At 36.0% G+C, this 26,623-nt stretch overlaps 1 protein-coding gene and 3 long non-coding RNA genes across 4 annotated transcripts; 1 reads left to right on the forward strand and 3 right to left on the reverse strand.

Moving 5' to 3' along the window:
* Window positions 1–13,697: 13,697 nt before the first annotated feature.
* On the reverse strand, window positions 13,698–15,530 carry LOC120281415. Its single transcript, XR_005542563.1, has 3 exons — window positions 15,321–15,530; window positions 14,297–14,356; window positions 13,698–13,746 (listed from the first exon to the last, which is right to left on the reverse strand). It is a non-coding gene; the product is annotated as an uncharacterized LOC120281415 (long non-coding RNA).
* Window positions 15,531–16,054: 524 nt separating this feature from the next.
* Window positions 16,055–16,504, forward strand: LOC120281150 (uncharacterized mitochondrial protein AtMg00810-like). The gene has a single exon (XM_039288056.1). It carries the CDS (start codon window positions 16,055–16,057, stop codon window positions 16,502–16,504), a length of 450 nt encoding a protein of 149 aa, XP_039143990.1.
* A 3,568-nt stretch (window positions 16,505–20,072) lies between these two features.
* Window positions 20,073–21,372, reverse strand: LOC120280082. The gene is made up of 3 exons (XR_005542242.1): window positions 21,213–21,372; window positions 21,067–21,132; window positions 20,073–20,092 (listed from the first exon to the last, which is right to left on the reverse strand). It is a non-coding gene; the product is annotated as an uncharacterized LOC120280082 (long non-coding RNA).
* A 73-nt stretch (window positions 21,373–21,445) lies between these two features.
* On the reverse strand, window positions 21,446–23,950 carry LOC120280088. The gene is made up of 3 exons (XR_005542243.1): window positions 23,875–23,950; window positions 23,710–23,811; window positions 21,446–21,578 (listed from the first exon to the last, which is right to left on the reverse strand). It is a non-coding gene; the product is annotated as an uncharacterized LOC120280088 (long non-coding RNA).
* Window positions 23,951–26,623: the final 2,673 nt, after the last annotated feature.

Genomic DNA, 26,623 nt, shown 5'->3' on the forward strand with positions numbered 1-26,623 from the left:
CACTCAGTGTTGTTGAAAAATAAATTAAACATTGAAAGCATGCTTATCAAACATTTTAATTCTACAATCTATGCATAGTTGAGCATAAAATTCATTCCAGTGAAGCAACATACAGTCGGCATTAGTAATATCAATCCAAAAACATCTCAAAATAATAATAATGAAAAAACTAATATTTCCACATAGAAAAGAGAAATCCAAGTTCCAACAAACCAGAAATTAACATAGACTTGCAAAAGACCTATAAGAAGAGCCTAAAGGCTATGCAGGCTATAATCTTCGATGAAAGTTGTCAGATCTTAGAGGGGCAACAATATCTTGCGGTCCCAATGCCTCCTTCGGTAGCCGAAGATAACCAGCCTTAGTGCATGGAGTGGTGCCTCGGTGGTGGAGTTCCAATCCAAACCACCTCCGTCGCAAGGTGTGGTTCGCAAGCAAATGGAAAAAGAGCCGAGCTTGATCAAGGAGTGAGTTTTCTTATATACCCCTCCGATTTAATTTTATTTTCACAAAAGCCCTTACAGGCTTTTTTTTTTTTAATTTGCCCTTATTTGGAACATTTGTTTCTTCTTGCCAAAAGTTAAACAAGAACTCCTCAAAATCTCCACAAAATATTAAAATTTTTTAAGTATGCAATTAACTTAAGTTACATTTTAAAAATACAAATTAATTTGTTCATTGGATGAGAGAGGTCTTTATTGGATAATAAAAAATTAAAAATTTCCTTTGCATTTACCCTTTTTTTTCCTTGATAATATATTATGATATTTTAAAATTGATTTTTTTAACAAAATTAACAAATCATATAAGAGGCGTGGACATATGAGGAATTAATACATTAGCCCATTTGTACTCTCACCTCATGTGACATGAGATTCAAACTCACTGCTATAAAAGCACGAACACTCTATGTAAAGAACATGATACTGATAGATTATGGTATCATTGGAAATAATATATATATATATATATATAATTTTAAAAAATTGGATTTAAAATGTTCTAAGTATATAAATGTTTTCCGGTGAAACAATATAAATGTTTCTTTTTTTTAGCCTCAAAACAGGTTGTAGCATGTGTTTTTTGCATAGAGGTTCTTCGTTGTGACATAGTTTGCAATATGTGCATGTTATGCAACATTTATTTAAATTAAATTTATCAATTTAATACTTTGTCTTAAGGAATAAAAAAAATTTAAGGTTTTTATTATTATTCCTTAGTATTTTATTCTCTCCTAATCCGAATCATGGTTTACTCACATTTTTTAGAAATATTATATATATATATATATTATGTGGAGATGTAAAATAAAATTTTAAAGACAAAATTATAAAATTAGGTTTAATAAAAAAATTCAAGCTAAAAAATAAACATATCTATTTATAGTTTTTTAATATGTTTTTATAATAGAAAGTTGAAGCAAAAGTTTTAAATAAAAGTGAAGAAAAGAAAATAGAAAAAATTATTTTAAAAAAATTATCGTACTTTAATTGTTCTATTCGTTAGTTTGTTCCAAAAGAAACGAGATATTAAAAGCAGCATAATTTGTTATTATCCCAACATCACTCGTTAGATTATTAATAACTAAAAATAGACACGCGTCGAAAATTATTTGGACAAGAAAAATGGACGCTGTTCTACAAAACACAGCTGATCACATTCAAGAAGCGCTTTACCTGGCAACGGTAACCTCACCCTTCATCCCACTTTAAAAATCTTAAACAGACTAGAAACCCGACTTGGAAAAAAAAACCCAATCTCATCAACCGTCAAAAGAACAAAACACGAACATCCCCAAGCCGATCAGTCTTCGAGGTCAAATTCAAAGCACCAACAATAAAAAAATGCGTATACTGTTTTCGGGTTTCCCTCTTGAGCCCTCTTCTCTTGTTCCCCATTTGCTCTCGCTCTCAACCTTGATCTCTCTGCCATGGAGTCGGGGGTGTACGAGAGTGTCGGGGATTGCAGGGAATAAGGAATGGGTGGCTCTCGAAGCTTGTCGACCCTGCTTCGCGGATCATCACTGGCGGAGCGTACATGCTCTTCTCCTCTGTCATCTGCAAGCCCCTTCCCGCGTCCCACTCTTCCCGCTCCGCCGCCGCCGTCAAGTTTTGATGCAATCCTTCAGCTGATTGCTGCCTAACCTGTAATTACCCACTGGGACAGTATAAATAACTGGAAAAAATTAACTGATATTAGGATCTCACTGATCCTTGCATAGCCAACAAGACACTAACAACATTACATAAAGACTCAACAATAATGCAGAAATAAAACACAGAGATCAGAGACCAAGGTCTGGAGATCTCTAAAACCAAGTCACCCCAAGAAGGAAGAGGAACAGGAAGGATGGATGAGAATTCTTCAATAATTCCACGCTTTTCCAGGATGAGTTGCTTTCATTGCCATTTGATTGAAACAAGGCCCATATTCTGGACATTTAGTGAGCCTGTGGAGAATCTCTGATCAGGAGCCCAAAGACAAAAAATACCCTTGCCCCCTCTGACTACCCAACAAAACTGTTCAGGGGTAATTAATGTAAATTCCCTTCCCGGTTTGCTTCTCCATTTCAAAATACACTGAAAAGACATAGTTACCCTTTTCCCTTCAGTCAACTCACAGTAATGGTTCGGGGTTAACTTATGTAATTTCACTCAATCCAAACATACTGATTTTACTAAAAAGTCCCTCCTTATGTGCCTACCGGATTTAACTGTGGAGGTTACTGGGTGTCATTTCCCCTTCTCAACCCTCCCGCTAGGTAACTTCCCCCCTCATCTTCAACTGGGCCCCTACTTCTAATTTATTCTTCTTTTACTATTACTAGAATCACCTTGCAACAGGTTTCCCTTTTTTTCCTATCCGAAAACCGTAGTTTTGGCCAGCGATGCCATTTTGCTTGGTTTTCTAGTGTTAGAGTAATATACATCCATGTATAGCATATATGTAGAGTAACTATATAGCATATATGTATACTTTGTATCTTTCTGTTCGTACACACTCATGTATCTATTTATAGGGATGTTACACTAATGAGAGCAGGGCTTCTTCTCTCATATTATCTTACATGGTATCAAACGCTGGTCGATCTCGCTGGAATCCTATTCTTTCCGGTCTATGATGTGCGCTTGTTCAGTCCGGGATTTTGTACATCCTCTAGCGTGATTTGGTAGCTCTCCAACGAGCTTTGCCCGGGTTTCTCTCTATTCTTTCTTGCCTTCCCAACTTTATCCGCGCTTTGTCCGAGCTTTGTCCGAGTCTCTGTCCCGCCCTTGTCAGATGTTGACGTTTGTTTGGTCTGTTATTACCCACGTCGACATGTTTGCTCTCTCCACCTTGCTGGAATTTTTCTCCGTCGGGCCTTTAACGACAACATCGTCATTTGTTTAGTCCTCTTTGTTTTGCTAGAATTTTGGGCTTCATTTGTTTGGTTTTTCCTTGTTGTCTCCGGATCTCATCATCGCTACCGGGTTTCTCCCGGCCAACTCTATCACGCCTCATCACGAACGGAAAGCCACCACTGCATCTTCGCCTGTGCTCACCCCACCAGTCAACGTTCTTCTCCGATCCTGATGCCGCCACCGACAGACTTCACTGATTGACAAGACATGCACGGATTTCTCACGTTTCAAGTCCCAAAAATTTGTTTTGTTTTGTTGGTTTGATTCTTCATCAACAGCATAACTATGTATATATAAAATAATATATATCTATATATATAAACCAAAAAAAAAATGGATTCTTCCTTTTATCCAGTTAACTATATATTTAACAAAAATCTATATATATATATATATATATAATCGGAGAACTGATTCCTTTCTTATCCATTTAAATATATATATTTCCCAATATCTATTTAAATATCTATATTATCCTTGATATTTTTTTTTCCAATCATGTGCAATTAAAAAAAAAAGAGACATCTTTTTCTCCAATCATGTGCAATTATTGCAAGCATTCTGGACATCTAAAGCATCAGTGTTCTAGGCTTCAGCAACGGCAGAAGCAGCATTTTTGTCCTTTATCCTTTTCTGTCTTAGCTCCTAATTTCTCTGCTGATTTATTCTCTCTGGTTGCTCAGCTTACCGAATAGGTCCATGCCATGCAATGTGCTATGTGTTATGCAATCCTGTACTTCCTTAGCTATGTTTGCTGTCCTGGTATGTCTTCCTTTGTTATGACTGTTGCCTCTGGTATGTCTTCATCCTCCTGGATTTTAGATTCTGATGCCACTCATCATATGACTGCAGATGCCTCTAGCATGGTTTCTATCTCTACCCCTCCCCCACTTTCCAGTGTTCGCACTACTAATGGGAGCATTCACCCTGTCACCCAGTGCGGCCGTATTCAGTCCACCTCATTCGATATTCCAGATGTCCATCATGTTCCTGGCGTAGCCTCAACCTTATCTCAGTCAGCCAACTTACTGATCATGGTTTCATAGTTACCTTTTCTTCTTCTTCTTGTTCTGTGCAGGATCATCTTACAGGAAAAAGGGTTGGGACTGGCCGCAGAGTTGGTGGACTTTATCACTTAGACCATCTTCATCTTCCAGCTCTTCACTCTTCTGCCATTATTGCATCTGTGTGTTCTTTCGATCGGTGGCATAATCATCTTGGTTACTTGTCTAGTGCTCACCTGAAACTCTTAACTACTTCACGTAATCTTGGTTCTGTTTCTACTACTTCTTTACCTTCATGTATGGGTTGTAAGCTAACTAAGCATACAACTCTTCCCTTCTCTTCCTGTGAATCTCTTTTAGACTCTCCTTTTAACCTTGTTCACTCATATGTTTGGGGCCCAGCCCCAATCTCATCTCTTGGAGGTTTCTCCTACTATATCAGCTTTATTGATGATTTTTCCCGTTATACCTGGCTTTACCTGCTGCATTCTCGATCTGAGGTTTTTGCCATTTATTCTCAATTTGCATAAATGGTATATACTCAATTCGGCAAACGCATTAAGGTTTTTCGCTCTGATGGGGCACGTGAGTATCTTTCTACATCCTTTCATGAGTTACTTACTACTCATGGTACTCTGGCCCAGCAATCATATCCTCACACACCTGCTCAAAACGGTGTTACTGAGCGCAAGCATCGTCACATCTTGGAAACTGCTCGTGCCCTCCTCTTTTATTCTACTATCCCTGAAACCTTTTGGGCGGATGGTATTCTTACCTAGGTCTATCTTATCAATAGAACTCCTTCCCTCACTCTTTCTAATGTCACTCCCTATGAGCGTCTTTACTCTCAAACTCCTTCCTATGGTCACCTTCGCACTTTTGGTTGTACTTGTTTTGTCCTTTTGCCTGCTGTTGAGCAAACCAAACTTTCTCCTCATTCCGCCATGTGCATTTTTCTAGGCTATAGCTCTGAACACAAGGGATATCGCTGCTATGATCATTTATCTCATCGTCTTCGTATTTCTCGTCATGTAACCTTTCTTGAAGACACACCTTACTTTTCTTCAACTTCTCCAAATCTTTCTTTTCTTCAGCCTTCCTCTAGTGCATCTTCTTCCCTCCCTTCAGTTATTATTCCAAGTTCTACCATCACTACCAATGTTTTGTCTCCTCACGCCGTCTCTACTGATTCTTCCTTTATTCCTCTATCTTCAAGTTGCATTGATGGTTCTGGTGATTCACCTCTTCTCCCCGCCGGCTCACCCTCTCCTGAAGATGCTCCTAATGCCTCCTGTCGTTACCTAGACCGCATTCGTCGTCCTCTTGCCCGATATGCACTTTCTGTTTCTTCTACCTACTCCCCGAATTCCAGGTTATCCTTACTATTGCTCACTCTCATTTTGAGCCGCAGTCATATCGTGAGGTTGTGAGTCATCCCCATTGGCAGCAAGCTATGACAGAGGAACTTGATTGCCTTCAGCATATACATACCTGGGAGATTGTTCCACTTCCCTCTGGTATTACTCCTATTAGTTGTCGGTGGGTCTATCGTATCAAGACTCGAGCTATTGGTAGTATTGAGCGCTACTACAAGGCGCGTATTGTTGCTCGTGGTTTCACTCAAGAGTATGGCATTGACTATGAGGAGACATTTGCTCCTATGGCTAAGTTGACTACCGTTCGTCTTCTTTTTCGCTATTGTAGCTACTCGTCATTGGCCACATCATCAGTTAGATGTGACCAATACCTTCTTACATGGGGATCTTTCTGAGGATGTTTATATGACTCCTCCTCTTGGATTTTCTCATCCTCCTCAGCATGTTTGTCAACTTCGTCAGGCTATTTATGGACTCAAACAGGCTCCTGGTGCTTGGTTTGAGTATTTTCGCAGTGTGGTTCTTGCTCTTGGTTTCACCGAGAGTTCGTATGACTATGCCCTATTCACTCGACAGACTTCTCAAGGCCTCACTATTCTTCTTCTCTATGTTGACGATATGGTCATTTCTGGTGATGATGCAGATACTATTCTTTCTCTGAAACAGCAGTTACACACCGAGTTTCAGATGAAAGATCTTGGACCTCTTCGTTACTTTTTGGGTCTGGAGGTTGCTTATTCTCGTCGAGGTTACTTGGTGTCTCAACAGAAGTGCATTTATGATATTTTTCGACGAGCTGGCATTACCGATCTCCACACTGCCTCCACTCCTATTGAGCTGCATCATCGTCTCTCTTCTTCTGATGGTGAGTTTTTGACTGACCCTACCCGCTATCGAGCACTTGTGGGTGCTCTTGTTTATTTGACCATTACTCCACCCGATATTGCATATGTTGTTCATGTCCTTAGCCAGTTTGTCAGTGCTCCCCGATCTACTCATTGTGCTGCACTTCTACGGGTTCTTCGGTACCTCCATGGTACTATTATTCGATCTCTACTTTTTTCTTCCACGTCCTCCTTTGAGTAGCGTGCATACTGTGATGCTGACTGGGCCGGTGATGTAACTGATCGGAGATCTACCACTAGTTTTTGCATTTTCCTTGGAGATTCACTTATTTCTTGGAAAAGCAAGAAACAATCAACTGTTACTCTATCCACTGTTGAGGCTGAGTATGGTGTTATGTCCTATACTGCTAAAGAAGTTCTTTGGTTGCGCCAAATTTTTATGGACTTTGGTGTCTCCATTTCTGTCTCCACTCCTATCTATTGTGATAACCAGAGTGCCATCAAAATTGCTGCAAATCCTATGATTCATGAGCGCACGAAACATCTTGAGGTCTCTCTTCACTTTGTTCGTCATCATTATCTTGATGGCAGTATTCTTCTTCCGTATGTTGCCTCTACTCAGCAGCTTGCTGATGTTTTTACTAAGGCACATACTGTGGCTCGATGTCAGTTTCTAGTTCACAAACTCTCAGTTTGCGACCCACCATGAGTTTGAGGGGGCGTGTTAGAGTAATATACATCCATGTATAGTGTATATGTAGAGTAACTATATAGCATATATGTATACTTTGTATCTTTCTGTTCGTACACACTCATGTATCTATTTATAGGGATGTTACACTAATGAGAGCAGGGCTTCTTCTCTCATATTATCTTACATCTGGTATTTTGGTTTGAATTTTTTCTTTTAAATTTTTTATAGGGTTTTGGTACTTGTTCTTGTGCTGTTTCACTGGGTCGAGCGAGATTTAGGGGAATTTTGTTCTTGTTTTCCTGTAGTCATAGGCGTAAAATGCTGTTGATTTTACTTTTTTGCGTTGTTGGTTTCCCTATCGTTTGGATACTTTGAATTGCTGGGTTGTTTTGTGGGAAAAGAGGTGCTTTCGTTGCGCGCTTGTGTTGAGTTATAACCTGGCAATATTTTCTTGCTGCTTGTTGTGATCTTGCTTTTATTTCACTCTCGCCAATATGGATTTTGCGCTAGTCTTAACTCCTAGCTCAAATTTGATCGAGCTGATGAATGACACTTTGATTTTTTAGTTATTTGTTTATTTTTTTTAATTGTTGTGATAGTTATTGTTTTTGAAGTTTTATTGTGTAAGCTTGGCTTAGGAATAATTAGAGATGTTATGTGACAAGGTTTTCTAAGTATGCTTTGTTAGTGTCCTCCATTCATTATAGAAGCTCGCAGCCCACAATTTTATTAATTTAAATACCTCCAATAATGATTTTATGATCTAAATGGGCAATGGGCTGTGAGTACGCCACACCTTTAGTCCTGCTATGCCAAGTACTTTCATTAATATCATGGGATGCGAGCATCCCAAATGTTCTTTGATGTTTGGAAAGGATAACAGAGCCAATATTAGGTTTGGGTGCATTGTGATTGACTACAAATAGTTTCTTTTTAGTGAATGTATGTAGCCATGGATAATTTGTTGCTCCTTAGTCTGTTCTCTTATGTATCACAAATGCAATGATTGATATCACAGCCACAATGCCATCAGTCAAACTGGTGTGCTTGTGCTGTGCTTGCATTTTGCTTGATAGCAAAATGGTGTTGTAGATATATTTGAGTTGGATATAATGTCCTTAACTATTAGTTGATCATTTTGTGTTGCTTCACATCAGTTTTATACTCACTTTTTAGATATGCTGAATGTGGCATGATTTTTAAGAAATGTGGCAATCCATTGGGTAATGATCATTGGAAGTGATTGTTGTGGACTAAATCATCAATTTTTACCCAATATTTAATATCTATTAGTGAGATTCACATAGATGGAGAAATTAATCATACTGCGATTGCCACACATCCTCTCCATCATCTGCCTTGATGTAACTTTTGTTGTGACATTTGATACAAGGAACTTTGTGCTCCAAATCAAAAGAACAAAACATAACCTAGTCTAATAGTTTAATTTCTCTTCACGAATGGTAGGCTTAAAGCAAGAGTAGATGATTAAATGCAACTAAATAACAAATGTTGATGAAATTAATCATTAAAATTCTTTTAAGTGTTCAAAAACATTTGCCAAAGAAGTATATATATATATATATATTAAGTAGCTTAACGTAAAAGTAGATTGCCTTCTTCATTTTAAGAAAGATATACAAATTGACAGCCTTAACTTCCTAATGCAAGAAAAAAAACACTTTATTTTGTGTCTTGAGTTATTTTGGTCTATGATCCCTAAAAATGTTCCTAAATCTTGTTGGCTAGAAAAATTTGATTAAGTTAGTTACTCGTTGACAGAGTTGCATATATGACATGCCAGCTGTCAGCTTGAAATTAAATAGTTGATAGCCGACGTGGCTGAAATGATGCTGATTTGTAGTTTGATGTGGTGTAAACACACCACTTTTGATGTAAAAAGGAGACATCCTTTGAAGACTTATCAAAGGAAAAAGAAACTAGACATCAACCAAAGATCCAAATAGTTCAGTTGGGTTTAGACTTGTTATGTTTACAGCCTGTGTTTGTCAAGTGTTGTTTACTTTCCATTGACAGTCAAAAGTCTTTTAAGAATAGTTATTAAAGTTAGTTTTTTTGACAAATTGACGACAAGCACCTTTTTATTTTTTTGCATTGTGTCTGAGAGGTTTCGAACTCGAGACCTCCCAAACACAAGCAAGGTAGGAAACCACTAGGCTATGCCTTGGTTCCTGTTATTAAAGTTAGTTGTCTTATAAGTTTTCGATATTATTGTGGTTTTGTTGGTTTTTCTGTGCATCCTTCGGGGTCTTGTGGGAATTTATGAGTTTTATATTTTTTACGTCATGTACTACAAGTCTCTATAAATAGTTATTAAAAATGAGAAGATATCTATATTATTGTTAGTTTATTGCTTTTTAGTATTATGGATGGTGTTTTGTGAGAGATGGTGATTGCATGCTAGATGAAAGTTGCTCAAAGAAGTCGTGCTTATTTCTGTTTTAGTATTATGCAATAAATCCAACATTGAGATTATGGACAAGGTTGCCATCTTTGAGTGTTCAGTCTAGAAAGCCCTCACCTTGGATCTGTCATTTTCCAATGTTTTATCCTCAACTAGATTTAGTTAGGCGTTGTTTTGTCGGGGTCATTAAAAACGTAGGTTAAGGGGGTTTGGGATTTGGGTGCTTGAGTTTTTGTGGAGGGAGAACTTTTATTGGAAGATTGATTAAATCTCAACTTAATTATTACTAAATAATTTTTTTTTTTAATTTTAACATTATATTTTTCTGAGTAATCATTGGTTTATATTAATTAATTAAATCTTGTAAAAAAAAGTTGGTGGAATAATCGCAGATCTTGTGTTCTATATTTGGTAGAGTTGGGGTCAAACCGGTCTAAGCCTTGCCAAACACCACCTATTGTTTCTCGTGGTCAAGCTGGTTGTTGTTTTGTGTTTCTTCTTCTTCTTTTTCTTCTTTGGTGCATGGGTTGTAAGTTATGGAGGGGTGGTCAAAGTAATTAGATGATTGTGGTAGATGTATGTGTAAAGCTTGTAACAGACAATGATGGATCGGATGATTTTGCCTATATTCAAGTGCAGAAATTAATGATGTGTGTCTCTTATTGGTGTTCTAGCAAAGTTTTCTGTATGCTTAACTTGTTGGAGATATTGCTCAGAACTCTGTTATTCACTTTTGTAATAGGATCAGCTACACTGTGTACGTGCATGGGAGGCTTGCGGCTGATTGGATGGAGAAAAGTAAAAGCTGGAATTTGATTGGATGTTAGCATGCTAAGTCTTTAATTCCTCTGTTGTTACCTTTTGCTTTATGTACTCTTTGTGTGCTGCCAAGCTGGCAAAGCAAGTTACTTCTTTTCCTTTAAATTCAGTCCTGTAGTCAATGTTTGAGTAAGCATAATAGAAGAATAGCTTCAGTTGATTGTTCTATTATCTAATACTAGAATACATAAGAAACCTGTGCAATATACACAGTCTCATCTCCTTGTTTTCTCTAACAGTGGTATCAGAGAACTCGACATGGCCAGTTCCTCTTCATTCGCTAGAGAGGCCAATGTGCCATTCTTTGCTGGAGAAAACTATAACTTGTGGAGCTTGATGATGAAGACAATGTTTCGATCGAAGGACTTGTGCAACCTCGTTAGGAAGGGTTTCAGTGAGGAAGGAGATGGAACTCGAATTAATGAGAGTGTGAAGAAGGATGCGAAAGCTCTCTTCCTCATTCAACAGGTCCTTGATCCAAGAGTTCTCATAAGGATCTCAGAGGCCAAGACATCCAAGGAGGCTTGGGACATTATCAAGACGGAGTTCCAAGGAGATTCAGACACCAACACTGTCAAGTTACACTCTCTGCACAGGGAGTTCAACGCGGTAAAAATGAAGTCAGGTGAGAATGTTCATGACTTTGTTAGCAGGGTCCTAGATATGGTATATCGGATCTGGATGATGGGAGAGGAGCTTCCACAGAAGGCAGTGGTGGCCAAGATTCTAAGAAGCTTAACACCGAGATTCTCACAGGTGGTACACTCGATAATAGAAGCAAAAAATCTCACCACACTTACCATTGATCAGCTCAGTGGATCATTGAAGAACCATGAGTCCATACTCAACATTGATGGTAAGCACGAAGAAGACAAAGCCCTACACGTCAAGAGCTCCCCTTTTGGAGAGCATAGCCATCACGGAGGCAGAGGACGAGGATGCAACGACTTTAGAGGTCGAGGACGAGGTCACGGAAGAAGCTTTGAAACAAATCGCTCGATGGACGTCAACAAACAAAACAAAGGTGTCCAGTGTTTTATACGCAAGAAATATGGACATGTTAAAGCACAATGTTGGTACAAAAACAAAGAAGCAAATGTAACAGAGGAGGCGAAAGGAAAAGAAAAAGAAGAAGAAAGAGTCGTATTCATGGCGTGCAATGAGAGCTCTTCAACGAACGAAGGTGGTGGAACTTGGTTGATTGACAACGGATGCTCGAATCATATGTCAGGAGAGGAGAAGCTATTTCAATGTATTGAAGCTACACCAGACCAGTCCATTAGGTTGGGAGATGGAAAGATACTCCAAGTTAGAGAAGTTGGCACCGTTGCTCTTCGTTCAAGTTGTGGAAAGACCACCATCTTGAACAATGTCCAGTTTGTACCCAACTTAGCACATAACTTGCTAAGTGTGGGACAATTGATGGGTTCTGGATATGACGTTCAGTTCACTGAAGGTGAATGCATAATCAGGGAAGCTAAAAACAAGGCCCAAGTTGCACGTATAAGCATGACATCGCATAGATTGTTTCCTCTCGGTCCTGAAGATGTCGGAGCTGCAAACATAATCCAAAGTGAATAGACTTGTGCAAACCTTTGACATAAAAGTATGGGCATCTCAACACCAGAAGCTTGAAGAGTCTTGCTGAACATCAATTAGTGCATGGTTTGCCAACTATAAGCGAACCAAGTCCCTGTGAAGCATGCTCACTAGGTAAGCAAATACGAGAAGAGTTCCCAAAAGGTCGAGCAAGGCGTGCCACTATTCCATTGGATCTCGTTCATGGTGATCTCGTAGGGCCGATACAAACACCATCACTCGGAGGTAATCGTTACTTCTTTCTACTAACTGATGATTGTACCAGGTATAGTTGGGTGTACTTCTTACAAAGAAAATCTGAAGCACTGCATCAGTTCAAATTGTTTAAACTGATGGTGGAGAAGCAACTATCCTTGCTGTTAAGGTCTTTACGCACCGACCGAGGGGGTGAGTTTACATCTCTGGAATTCAAGAAGTTCTGCGAGTTCTCAGGGATCCTACACCAGCTAACGGCACTTCGCAGGCCTCAACAAAATGGCATCGTGGAGAGGAAAAATAGAACGGTAACTGAGATGGCTCGGACCTTGTTGAAAGAGATGATGGTGCCATCGGAATTCTGGGCGGAAGTGGTCACGACCGCCGTATATTTACTCAACCGTTCACCAATGAAGGCGTTGGGTTTACAGACGCCACATAAGGCTTTGACGGGGTCATAACCGAACATGGATCATTTAAGGATCTTCGGGTGTCTCGCATATAGGATGGTTGATTCACATCGAACAAAGTTTGATGCAAAATCACATGCATGCATTTTCATCGGATACTACGAAAGGTCCAAAGCCTACAAGGTGATTGAACCCGATTCAAGGAAGGTCTACATCAGCAGAAATGTTCATTTTTTTTAAGACAAACACTGGAGATGGATGAAAATCAATAACAAGGATGCATTAACTTATGTGCCATGTGATCACATGGAGAATGCATCAACTTTCGTGCCATGTGATCACGTGGAGAATGTTTCTAATAACAATGGATCTCCACCCTTGATCTCATCTAATAAGTGGCAAGAAAAACGTCAACCACAACTAAGCATCTCTCCCCAACGTACAACCATTACAACGGGAGATGAGGAGGCTCCGATGAGGTATCGAGATCTGACCGAGATATATAATAACTGTTCGTTTGCTTTGACAGCTGCGGATCCAACAACATACAAAGAAGCAACAAAGAACAAGGAATGGGTTGCTGCTATGAATGATGAGATGATAGTAATTCGCAAGAATGAAACTTGGCAGCTTATGTCACGTCCCAGCCCCACAGCCGGGCCCGCGGACAGATCGGCCTCATCCAATGGGACTGGGCCCCACTGGGTGCAAGGCCTCAACTTATAACCTGGTTAGAGTCAACCCTAATAAGCAGATATGAATAGAACATAAAAGCACAAATAGGATACTGAAAACTGAAATACTACAAGTACGGACTTTAGCAACCCTACAGAATACAAATACAACCCAACAGTTCACAAATTACAAATATAGTCAGAATACAAATCTTACACTCTCAAGAAGGTAATATAGAGATATTGATAAAAACAGACAATACGACCCCCAGACACCCTCCCCGATCCTAGACTTGATCTTCTCCTGCAAGAACAGAATTCACAGAGTGCATGAGCCATAAGGGCCCAGTAGGATCGCAGAAAACAACAGATATAGCAAATATTGTAGAATAATAGCTCATGCTTCATACAGAATACGTAAAAATACGCAGTAATCATGGAATAATCCAAAAAAACACGCGAAATACATCTCCTCGGATAATAATAGAAATCAACAAAGACGAGGTCGGATCTTCGACTATGAAGTCGGAACGAGCGAGCAATGAATATCAACAGTAGTAGCCGGATCTTCGACCCGCAATGAGGGGGGTAGCGCTACTACGTAAAAACATGTGCACATGGCTAGGACTTACTCCTCCCTAGTCAGGGCGAGCCGAAATGGAGATGTACTAAAAACCGCGAAAAATACTAAATACTGGGATAAAGGAATTCATCGAATAAATAATGCAAATAAGAAAATAAATAAATAAACATAAATACCACGCAAATAAATAAATAAATAAAATTATTAAACAATGCAATAATTAAATAATAATTATTGCCAGAAATACGGAATACACAGTGCGAGAGCCTACCTGGCTCCGAGCTACAGAGTTGGGTTCACCAAGTCCCGCGAACTACAGCTCGGTATGGATCTACCCAAACAGAATATTCTAACTTAGGTTACAAAACTTGGGCCGGGCCTAAATTACAACTATAGCCCGAGCTAATTCAACAAATAAAAGAGTACATAGCTAGCAATTAAAGGTTTTCAAAAAAATTTAGCTAAGCAATTAAAAATTCTCCATAAAAAGCTTTTAATCATAACACCCAAAGCACAATTAGCTTTCCAAGATTAAAATCAATACAATCCCATGATTCTGAATATATAAATTAATACTTCTAACATGCACCACAAGCATTTAAGCAATACTAAAAATAAATTAAACATTAGCATGGACACAGGATATGGACGAATTTTCAATGAAAAGAAATTTCTAAATCATGTAATGCATGCATACCCACACACATACACATATATTTATATACATAACAACAAATAATCAACTAACTTATAACATGGCTGCATACTCACAATGTCAAGCTTACAAAAATGAAAACCTATATTCAAATAATTTAAATCATGAATGCTAATTTACATGTCCAAACTTACAAGATGCATACACAAATATTATAATTAAATTATAGGCATCCCTTGGTAGATACAAGCTTGCAAAATCATGAGAGATAAATAAAATCTTAACAAAATAAGGCTGCAGATTCCAAACCTCTCTATATTGCAACATGCACACATAGAATTTAAGCTTAAAATTACAAAGGAATGCTACACATAATTATTCAAAATGACCAAAAACACTCAATGACATGAAAAACATGCTCAAATAAATTCTCAGATTTAACATGCTAAAAAAATATTTAAACAAAACTTTAACAAGACAAGTATTAAGCTTAACACCAAGCTATAAAATATGAACAAGCATACCCAAGATTCAAGAACCAAACAACACAAGAGATAAACATACATGCTTGGCACTAACAAAATAATTAAAACAAGACAATAAAAAATCTCAGAATTTCTGAAGAAAATAACAAGCTTACCTCTAAGCTTGTTGGTGACAAGTTCCATTCAAAAACCAAGCTTAAAGAGAAAAGAAATTGACACAAAAATTCGGCCAAGGTTGAGTTGTTTCAAGGATAAGAGAGTTTGGAGAGCAGGGTGATTGGTTGCACAGCTAAGCCTTTAAAAGCAACCCTTAAACTCAATTATAAGCCTCCACTAATCAACAACAGGCAAACCAATAATTCCACTTCAGGCAAGATCCGAAAAATAAGGGCAATGAAACAAACAGTAGGGCCCACTCACCAAACACTCAGTTAAACCAGTCAAAGTAGAAAAAAAAAAAGAAATTTTACAAACATTACAGCTTACCACCCTACCAGAAGGAAAGAATGCTATAGGATTGAAATGGATCTTTAAATCCAAGTTCAATCCTGATGGCACATTACTGAAGAAGAAAGCACGCGTTGTCGCTAAAGGCTATGTTCAGAAAGAAGGTGTCGATTTTGAAGAAGTTTTCGCCCCTGTAGCTCGTATGGAGACCATACGTATATTCATGGCCATAGCAACACAAAGACAGTAGTGCATTTATCAGCTCGACGTCAAGACAACCTTCTTGAATGGTGAATTGAAAGAAGAGGTTTACGTGATGCAACCAGAGGTATTCGTCGTCAATGGGAAAGAAGATCAGGTATACAAACTCCATAAGGCTCTGTATGGGCTTCGTTAGGCTCCTAGAGCTTGGTACAGCCGAGTTGATGATCATTTCATCAAAATGGGATTCGTGCGCAGTGCAAATGATCCCACTGTCTACAAAAAATATCAAGGAGTTGAAGATGTGCTTCTACTGTGTTTGTTGAGAGAATTCAAGCAGATTACGTTAAAGACTTTTGAAATGATGGATTTGGGACTGATGAGGTACTTCCTTGGCTTGGAAGTGAAGCAGTCGAATGGTTCCTTGTTTGTATCTCAAGGAAGATATGTTGAGGATCTTCTAAGTAAAGCTGACATGTTGCATTGTAAACCCGTTGGCAGTCCGATGAATTCTAATGAGAAGCTTCACTCACAAGACTGCTCAGGTGATGCCAATCCATCAAAATACAGGATGCTAATTAGAAGACTGCTCTACCTCACACACACTCGACCTGACATCATGCACGCTGTTTCGATTGTGTCTCGTTTCATGAAAACTCCAAGCATGCATCATCTTGGAGCAGTAAAATGAATTCTGAGATATATTGGTGGAACAATCAATCATGGCCTTAATTACACAAAGAATGAGGAATTCAAATTGATCGGGTACTCGGATAGCGACTGGGGAGGATCTCAAGATGACCGGAAAAGCACCACAGTGTGGGTGTTCTTCTTGGGGTCTGCTGCTGTAGCATGGAGTTCAAAACGCAACCTATCACTGCATTATCAAGCACTGAGGCCGAATACATTTCCATTACTTCAGCAGCATGCGAGGCAATATGGCTACGACGTCTCTTAGAAGATTTGAATGAGAAGCAAAGTAATCCCAGCATTATCTTCTGTGACAATAGTGCTGCTATCTCAATTGCTCAAAATCTAGTTATGCACGGTCGTACAAAGCATATTGATACTCGTTATCATTTTATTCGTGAACTTATGAAGGATGGCCAAATTGATATAGCACATTGTGGAACAAATGAGCAAGTGGCAGATGTTTTTACCAAACCATTGCCACATCACAAGTTTACATTCTTCAGAAATGAGCTGGGAATCAGAGAGTTCTAAGCAAGGGGAGCGTGTTGGAGATATTGCTCAGAACTCTGTTATTCACTTTTGTAATAGGATCAGCTACACTGTGTACGTGCATGGGAGGCTTGCGGTTGATTGGATGGAGAAAAGTAAAAGCTGGAATTTGATTGGATGTTAGCATGCTAAGTCTTTAATTCCTCTGTTGTTACTTTTTGCTTTATGTACTCTTTGTGTGCTGCCAAGTTGGCAAAGCACGTTACTTCTTTTCCTTTAAATTCAGTCCTGTAGTCAATGTTTGAGTAAGCATAATAGAATAATAGCTTCAGTTAGTTGCTCTATTATCTAATACTAGAATACATAAGAAACCTGTGCAATATACACAGTCTCATCTCCTTGTTTTCTCTAACATAACTGTGGTTTGCTGTTTTTATATGGCTAAGTCACGAGTCTGTTTATGAGTTTTTTTTCTAGTTATATTTACTTTCATGGTGTGAAGTAATATAATTCAGGTAATAACTTTATCCATCTCCTAGACTTATTTGAAAGATTATTTTTCTAGAAGATATGAACTTAATCACTTGAATCTTTTATTTTCTTTAGCTTATGTAGGTATGTTTCAAAAACATCCTCATTCTCAAGAATGTTTTTATTGCAGTAGAGCTTGTGGTATTTTCTTTAATTTATGCATAAAGCAGTCTTTGATTACTTCAATGCGTGTAGTTTGTAGCATGCTTAGGGTTTTCTTTTAATTCTGATTGTTAATGCCAAGGATGCATGCTTCTATATTTTTCATTATATTACCTTTTTTGGTTGTTGCTGCTGCTTTGTGCCTTTTGGAGCTTTATGACTTTCTCCTTTTGATATATAGGACTTTTAATATTATTTTAGTGGTTGTTTAGGCATGCGGCTAGGTTATCAATCTGATAGTTTGTGCATGCACAGGGGAGAGAACTGGTTCCAGTATCATGTGGGGAATGTGGACAGATAGAATATCCAAAAGATGAAGATTGCAGGACACTCATTCTTGGTTTACAGGAGCAGATATATTACTTCATCAAAAGCATATGAAATTTTAAACAATAGAATTATGCGCTTGAATAGCTTCTGTGGCCCCTCCACATATGGTAGCTGTTGCTGCTTCTCTTGCTTTGCAATTGTGTATGGATATCTCATGGATATCCTGGCTGAAATTCTCATTTGAAGTACTTCTCTCTTTTTCAAATTATGCATTTCTAATGATGGATGCTATGATTGCTTTGGATTTTACATAACCTTTCGTGTGTTGTGCTGTTGAAAATTATTGTGTGCAGAAGTCATTGTCTGAAGTCCAGCAAAAGGGCAAGGGTGATGGCAAAGAACTCATTAGCAATTCTGAATTTGATAAAGTTTCTGAGCTTGAACAACTAATGAAGCAGAAAACATTTATGAGGCAAGTATTTAACTGTATTTAGCATGTGAGAATCGAAATGTCCACGTTGTTTATGATAGTAAGTGCATTGGGAAGTTATTTAAGGTATTCATGTTATAATACATTTTGTGTGTTTTCTTTGTCGGGTTGTATGCTTTCCATTTGTTTTGATTATTTACTGTGACTTTTCATTCAGTAGTATTTTGTCTGAGTAGAGCATACAAAGACCTCCAATGCTTATAAAAAGAATTTACTTGATCAGATTTTCTTAAAGGTTTTTTGGATCCAAAGTATTCAGTATCTTCCCATGAATGAGTGTATGAGCCAAGGTTCTGTTGCATATAACAATGGACTGCAAGATATCAGATTCAAATTTGTTATAGAATCTATGGATACAAAAGAAATTATTGAGCTGGTTCTTTTTGATGAATAGTTCTGTTTTGTAACTTCATGACAGGCTATAATATAGCTGAATTTTGTAAAGATAGTTATATTGATAATTATCATGCTACGCAATCACACTAAGGGTTTCTAGGCAATTGCGCCTAGAATATTTGAACAATCACACTAAGAAGAAAAGGCAATTACACATTGAAATAAAACATTAAGCTTAGAGAAACTGCAAATAATTCATTAACTAATTTCTAAGTAGACTCATCTCCCTCTTTATAGAAATTTGAGAACTTAACTAAGTTTGACTCTTAATAGTAGAAAGGTTCGACTCCTAAATGGAAAGGACAAAAAAAGTCATAATTAAACTAAAACTTACTGATAAACTTAATTAAACATTGAATTCAAAATAACTTGCCAGAAATTTTAGAAAGTGGCACTACACCAAAAAAGTGTTTTTGAGGCGGTTTCAAAGCCCTATAGAGGCGGTTATAACCGCCTCTATAGGTATAGTGTTGGTTTTTTTACCCGCCTCTAAACCGCCTCGTATCAAGCCGGCTCTATACTTTAGAGCCGGTTTCTATTAACCATTGGGGTAAGTTTTATTTACGGAAGCAGTTTTTAATAAGAAGAGTAGAGGCGGTTATAACCGCCTCTATAGCTACTAAGTTTTTATTACCCTTCAATAGTTTTAGAGGCGGTTATAACCGCCTCTATAACTACTAAGTTTTCATTGTTCTTTAATAGCTTTAGAGGCGGTTATAATCACTTCTAAAAGTTATAAATGGTAGAGACGGTTATAACCGCCTCTATATCTACTAATTTTTCATTAATTCTGAATAGTTTTAGAGGTGGTTATAACCACCTCTAAAAATTATAAGTGGAAGAGGCGGTTATAACCGCCTCTATAGATATTAATTTCTTCCATGTTTATACTTTTAGAGGTGGTTATAACCACCTCTAAATTTGTTATTGAATTCAAAATTTGTTATTGAATTCAATTTTAATTTTTTTCCTATTAATAATAAATAAATTTGTTGAACCTGTAAATTAAAAACATAAATTTTTCATTACATTCAAAAATATCCTAAATTCAATTTCATTGACCTTTATTGACATGTTATGAGTTAAAGTGCAATGTTTTTTGAGTAATAACAAAATTTAAGAGGTTTACACTATTTATGTACTTTCATTACAAAAATATTTTTTTGAGTTAATTACACAAAGTAAAAAAAGCTTCATGTATCTTCATCTTCAACCCTCTTGATCTTTTAACCATGAATTCTCCAAAATCTGCAAAAAAACATTAAAAAAAAAAATCCAATCTTATTCAATCAAAATCCAATCTTGTATTTAGAATGACCAAATAAAGCCTACACACAATACACTAATTTTAAACAACCTAATTGTAAATTTGATATTTTTCAAAAGGCGGAAAAAAAATAAAAAGATATTACATCGATGTTTAACCAAAAATGATTAGTTGAACCGTAATGCAAAACATTGAATATACAACGTCGGGTGGCTAATACAATTTATGCTAGTTCCATTTGCCACATTGTTTAGGAGACTTTTAGTAAGAACCACAAGGTAACATAATGGAACATGTCAAATGAGGGATTGGTAATCGAACTATAGAAATCTAAAAATCAAGTGACAATTAAGAAAAAAACCCGATAGGTTAAACAAAGTAAATAGAATTTCAAAAATGGAATGTGTTATAAATCATTTGACCACATGATATATCCTAATCATTGAATGATGGCATAATGATATAATGTTTCTATTTATCATAGCTAGTCATGTGATCATATGGAAATTATTTAATAATATGCTCTTTGATTATGAACCTTTTTCTGTTGTTATCATAATTGATAGGGTGTATACAAATAATTATTTAAGGTGAAACATTTAACCAAATCAAAAGAATGAAATATATGGCATTCACATTCAGAACATAGTATCCTCCATTGGTAGCTTTTGAAATGACAAGCTAGTTTATATTCCTTGAAAATATTATAAAATATTAAAAAAGTAACTAATCTTAAATTAGAACAACCTCAACCAGAGAAGTCAGCTAAAAATCATAACATTGAAAAATTAATGGCTTTAGAAACATGATAAACCAGTGATCACTTCAAGAATTGCAAGCAATAGTATCTCTTATTACATGGAAGATAAGCATCATAAACCATATCAGCCATATGATGAAAATTGTAAATTTTGAGAAAAAAAAAACTCTACTTCGAAGGTAATATTCAACAAACCTCTTGAGCCACATGATGTTTAGATTTTGTCCAGTGATATCAGTCAACAGATGCAACATCTTCAACCTATGGACATTATTACAAAAAGATGTTTTAATTTATTATTTAAGAATGAAAAGTGATAAAAAGTAAGACAAATAATTTACTTCCTCGGCGGGTGCTTTAGACATCCTATCATTTAAACTTCGTTCAGCCATAAAGCCTCCAAATAACTCCTTCATATCAGCCAAATCTGAGCTTAGCTTCTCATATTTATCCTTCATCTCAGCCAATTCTAATTTAACATTCTCCAACTCCGCTTTATGATTGTTGTCAGTACTTGAAGCACTTGTGCTAGTGAATTTTGATATGACACTAAAATACCTACTTGGAGTAGGACCTAATCCCAAACCACGCACCCTACCATTATGTTCAGCTCCATAAATCTTTTGAAATACCATTTCATTGATTTCATTTTGTTCAAAATTTGCACTTGAGCTTGTGTAACTAACTTGGAGATCATGTGCTGCTTCCTGTAAGTTCAACTAAATATTATTCAAAATAGAAAAAAAAAAAAACAATATCATCAACTGAAATGTTGAGAAAATAAAATTAGGCATCTCATCTTTTTAGAACATATTAAAAAGTCAAGCTATTCTTTTTATTTTTCAAATGGAGAAGGAGAAAGCTTTAAGGGGTTAAGATAAAAATTTTATGGCAAATGACAAACCTCCATATCCCATCAATCATATCTTTTTTTTTTCCAATGCAAATGCAATACTAGAATTGATCTACTTCAGCATCAAGTGTACGTTATATCAAGCTTGTCAGACCCGGACCGGCCCGGCCGGTTCAACCGGAAAAACCGGGAACCGGCCATGTGGCCGGCCCGGGTATACCCCATTGACCCGGGTATTAAAAAACCCGGTGTTAACCCGGTGACCCGGGCGGTTCAACAGGGAACCGGTTGACCCGGCCGGGTCAATCGGGTCACAATGTTTATTTTTTTTTTCATTATTTAATAATTTATTATTATTTTTCTCATTAAAAAAATCACAAAAATCGTGTATATTTATTAATATTAATTTATAATTTATAATCAATAAATAGAATTACAATATATATATATATATATCATGAACATACCAACAAAAAAAGTAACATTTAAAAAAATAAAAATATATTAATGTGTTATGTAAATACTTTCTAAAAAAATTTAATTTATTAAGAAAAATAAAACAATAAATGAGTGTAATTTTATTATAAAAATATAAAATTAAAGTATTCTAATTAAATAAAAAATATAAGAAAATTTAAAACAAAATAAAAACTCAATTGAGATATAAGAATTAGTGAATTAAATTTCTTATTTATTTTAACAAAATCAACCAATAAACAAATAAATAAATAAATAACATCGATAGAAGTTCGATAATTATATATTAATATATTAAATTTGTAAATATTTTAAAAAATGTAAAAATAAATGACATAATTAGAAAACTCTACTGTATATAAGGTCATTTATCAATTTAAATATCAAATTTGAGTAGGTTTTTATAATATAATTATGGGTTTAATATTATATTTGCTTATTATTAATTATTATAATATTTTTTATATTTAATTATTGACCCCGGTTCAACCCCGGTTCGACCCGGTCGAACCCATTGACCCTTGACCCCTGGGTTTAGCCGGGTCATTGTCCGGGCCGGGTCTGACAACCTTGCGTTATATACCATCAAGATTTTGGGCTTCATTGAGTCATGCCAAACTTTGGGGGCTTTTCACACAAACATCACATACATTTATAATATATCTCTCAATCATATAGGTTGTAATTCATGCATAAGTAACATAAAGATAGATACTAAAAACTTTTCGTAAAAAATTAAGTTCCCACCAGATTTGAAATTATAATTATATAGTTCTAGTTTATATTGATTTTTTTAAGAACTAATTATTTATAATCAATTTGCAACTTGCTTATATAAGATATATAGTACACAATCAAGGACGACAACTACAATAAGTTTGATTTAATCAAGTAATACCAAAGTTTCCATTTGGTACATTGAGCTAATAAGATCAATAAATCTCTCTAATTTGTTCAAAGATTAATTGGCAGTTTAGTTGCAAAATGCTTTTCATTTTATAAATGCATCATAGTGTTCCCCCATTCATTTTGCATCCTAGGGACACAATACTTGTAGCTTCTATTAGCTATAATAAACTTATTTAAGGACTAGTTTAATTGAAACCATCTCAAACTTACTAAAACTTCTACCAACATGTAAAAAGAGAGAGAAAGAGAATTGAATCTTTTTCTTTGTCTTTCTTTTTTTCATTTTCTATCACGTAAGATACAATATGAAATTAGTCAAAAAAATCGTAATGCAAGTAGATTCCCCAAGAAGCATGATAGATGCTAATGGACATGGAAGAGATGATGCTAAGTGATAATTCTAACTAAGACAGCATATATTGTCTTAGTGCAAAAAGACAAGTATTTGTATTTGATCTCATTCTTTGTCAGTAAAAATAAATAAATAATTAATTAAAATGTATCCAGCTTTTTTTTTTTCACAAGAAAGAAACATCATACAAGGCATTAACATGGAAATAAAGAAAACAATCTTTCTTATAAATAGATCACTCACTTACCAATTTCTTTCTAAATTCTTCATTTACATAGCTACCATCTTTCTTTTTATGAGTTGCATCCCACATTGTAAGACGATCCGGCTCTTTCCCAGTTTCATTTTCCTATTAAACAATCGAAAGTTTAATCATTTCATTCTAACATTAATTATAAAAGAAATCACTTACTATTTCTTTCCTAATTCGTGCAAAACTTTTACGACCACATGTATGTGCATTGTTTTGTTTTTTTGCATTTCTTTTATTTATTTCAGCAAGTTCCTACACAATAAAACCATATTCCAATTATAAAAGATAAATTAAACTCAAATACAAGGCATTATAGTAACAACAATAATTTAAATAAAACTTATACCAATTACCTCATTTCTTGGGTTATACCATTGCCGAACAAGGCCGGGCCATTGTTCTTCAAGAACAGTTGAAGGTGGCTCCATTAAAACCCGTTCTTTTTCTTTTGGAATATAAAATTCGGCCTTCAAGTCACCTTTCCAATCTCGCCATCTCTTGTTTAGATTTTGCAAAAATCCATGTAACCGTCTCTTGTGTATGAGGAAAATCAAATTTTGTCTGCCATTAAGCATTAATTTAATAATAACAAGCAACATTAACCATGAATATGTGAAAAGAAAAAAAAAAGAAAACATCAAAAACATTTGAAAAAATTACCATTAGGAGTAAAATCTTCATGTCTCCAATTAGGAATGTTAATTGGAGCATACGCGTCATTCTTTGCAAGCACACCAAGGAAAAGAACTTAGTGTGGCAAAGATCTTTGGTGCAGGGGACTCCATATTTATCTACTTTAATTATAAATTTTTTTCCATTGATGTCCGGACATTTGCCATTACATGCCTTTTCCTCTATGTCGGACTGTTTTTTTCTTGTGTACTAGCATCATTTTCTTGCCCAGCTTGATTCATGATGTGAAGAAGTATGAGCTTCTAGTAGCTCCATAATCTTCAAACTTTTTGATCCCTCGAGCCATGAGTTTCCTATACAAATTTTATATTTATTAGATTGCAATAAAAATTTCTTGTGTACTAGCCGTGAGTTTTTCACAATCCATGAATCTTTATAAGAATTAGGAATGAACTATATTCTACAAATGGATATTTAGGGGAACAAAATGACTATATTCTACAATGCGCTTGTCAAAAGCAACAATTTATCCAACATTCAAAAAGTCGATAAACTAGTAGTTTTTAAGAGATTCATCATATGAATTTGTCTAAAACAATTCTTCAATCTTCCTATATGTTGACCAACACTAGAGAATAAGTATTTTATCGGCCTTTGTAGGCGGGTTTGATTTTTATTGGCTGGCTGAATTTTTTCAACCCCCTGAAGATATCGTGAACAAAATGTCAAACATTCTTGACTATATATCCTTCAAAGAATGGAACCCTTCTGTGATGAGTTCGATTTTTAACATAAGATTTGAAACGATGAAGAACCTAAAATAAAAAGTTAAAATATATTACTTCATTATACATTTTATTAAAATGATTTCATTTCTAATAGATTTAGCAACATACCTTTCAAAAGATATATCCATCTAAAATTAATTGGTCCACTAAGTTTCTATTTCTTCCACCAATGAATGATTAAATGTACCATAATAGTAAAAAATGATGGAAGAAAAATCTTCTCTATTTGACAAATTGCTGCCACAATTTGATTTTGAAGCTCTTCAAGCTCATTCACATCCACCACTTTAGAACAAAGTGATTTGAAATTGTTGCCAATTCACTCTACAACTTGAATGACTTCCTTGGGTGGATTGCAAGCTCGTAAAGTCAATGAAGATATCTTGAATCAAATACACACAATTATGACTTTAAGACCACCAATCTTGGCGCTCTTGTAGGTTTACACATCTTGAAATGTTTGAAGCATAACCATTGCACTTTGATGTCTTTAACAACTTGACAAAGAATTTTTTGTTCTGTAGGATAATGAAATGCTTTGAGGTAGTATTTTCTTCCCATTTTCAAGAATTTGAGGTGAAGTTCAGATCTTATACCACTATCAACTAAGTCGGCGCGTGCTCTTCAAATTGTCCTTCAACTTATCAAGTCCCAAAAAGTTCTAAATCAAATTATCACACACATTTTTTCTATATGCATCAAATCAAGATTGTTGGAGCCAAGTTAAGTTCTAATAAGGTAACATAAAAATATACTTTTTTCTCTTCCACCTATATAAGGATCAATAGGGTCCTTGCCATTTCTTACTTGAACTCTCTTCATTAGACCTTGCACACTAAATTTTAGATGTTTTGTTCTTTTTTCGCTTCTTCTTTGTATTTTCCTTCTTGCTTTTTTTTTCTTAAATTTTCCAAAAGTGAATTGAAGCCCATCTAACCTGACCGGCTCAGATCACTCCACTTGCTCGCTTTGGTAGCCTTCTGCCAATCTTGAGCATCGGAAGTGTTTCTAAACATCTAAAATTTAATTCTTGACCACCTAATTGACCAATCATACCCATTGTATCATGCAACAAAGCTTCATATTATCAAATCCTCTAAAGTTTTACGAATAGCCTCTTGTACTTGTGAAGTTTCAAGAATATGGGTTGAAGAAGATGATGCAATATCATTAATTGTAAGAAAATTCACCATGACAAACGCGTGAGTGCTTTCATCCTCTTAAAAACCCATCACGAGTACATCGCACTAGCTTCAGCCGTCTTTGTTTGCCATAATGAGTTAACACAATGCTTGCAAGGACACAGTATCTTCTCCCAGCGCTATTATTAAAAGCAAACTCGAAATTGATCAACTCCTTCTTGATATTTCCCTAGATTGTCTGAGGCTTGGCCATCCAACTCTTATCCATTAAAAGATAGCACAGCTGAAATATGACCAAGTTATGCATACGATGTGACGATTATTTTTGCATTCTTCGATAGTTAA

This window comes from Dioscorea cayenensis, chromosome 17 (assembly GCF_009730915.1).
Source record: "Dioscorea cayenensis subsp. rotundata cultivar TDr96_F1 chromosome 17, TDr96_F1_v2_PseudoChromosome.rev07_lg8_w22 25.fasta, whole genome shotgun sequence".
NCBI lineage: Eukaryota > Viridiplantae > Streptophyta > Magnoliopsida > Dioscoreales > Dioscoreaceae > Dioscorea > Dioscorea cayenensis.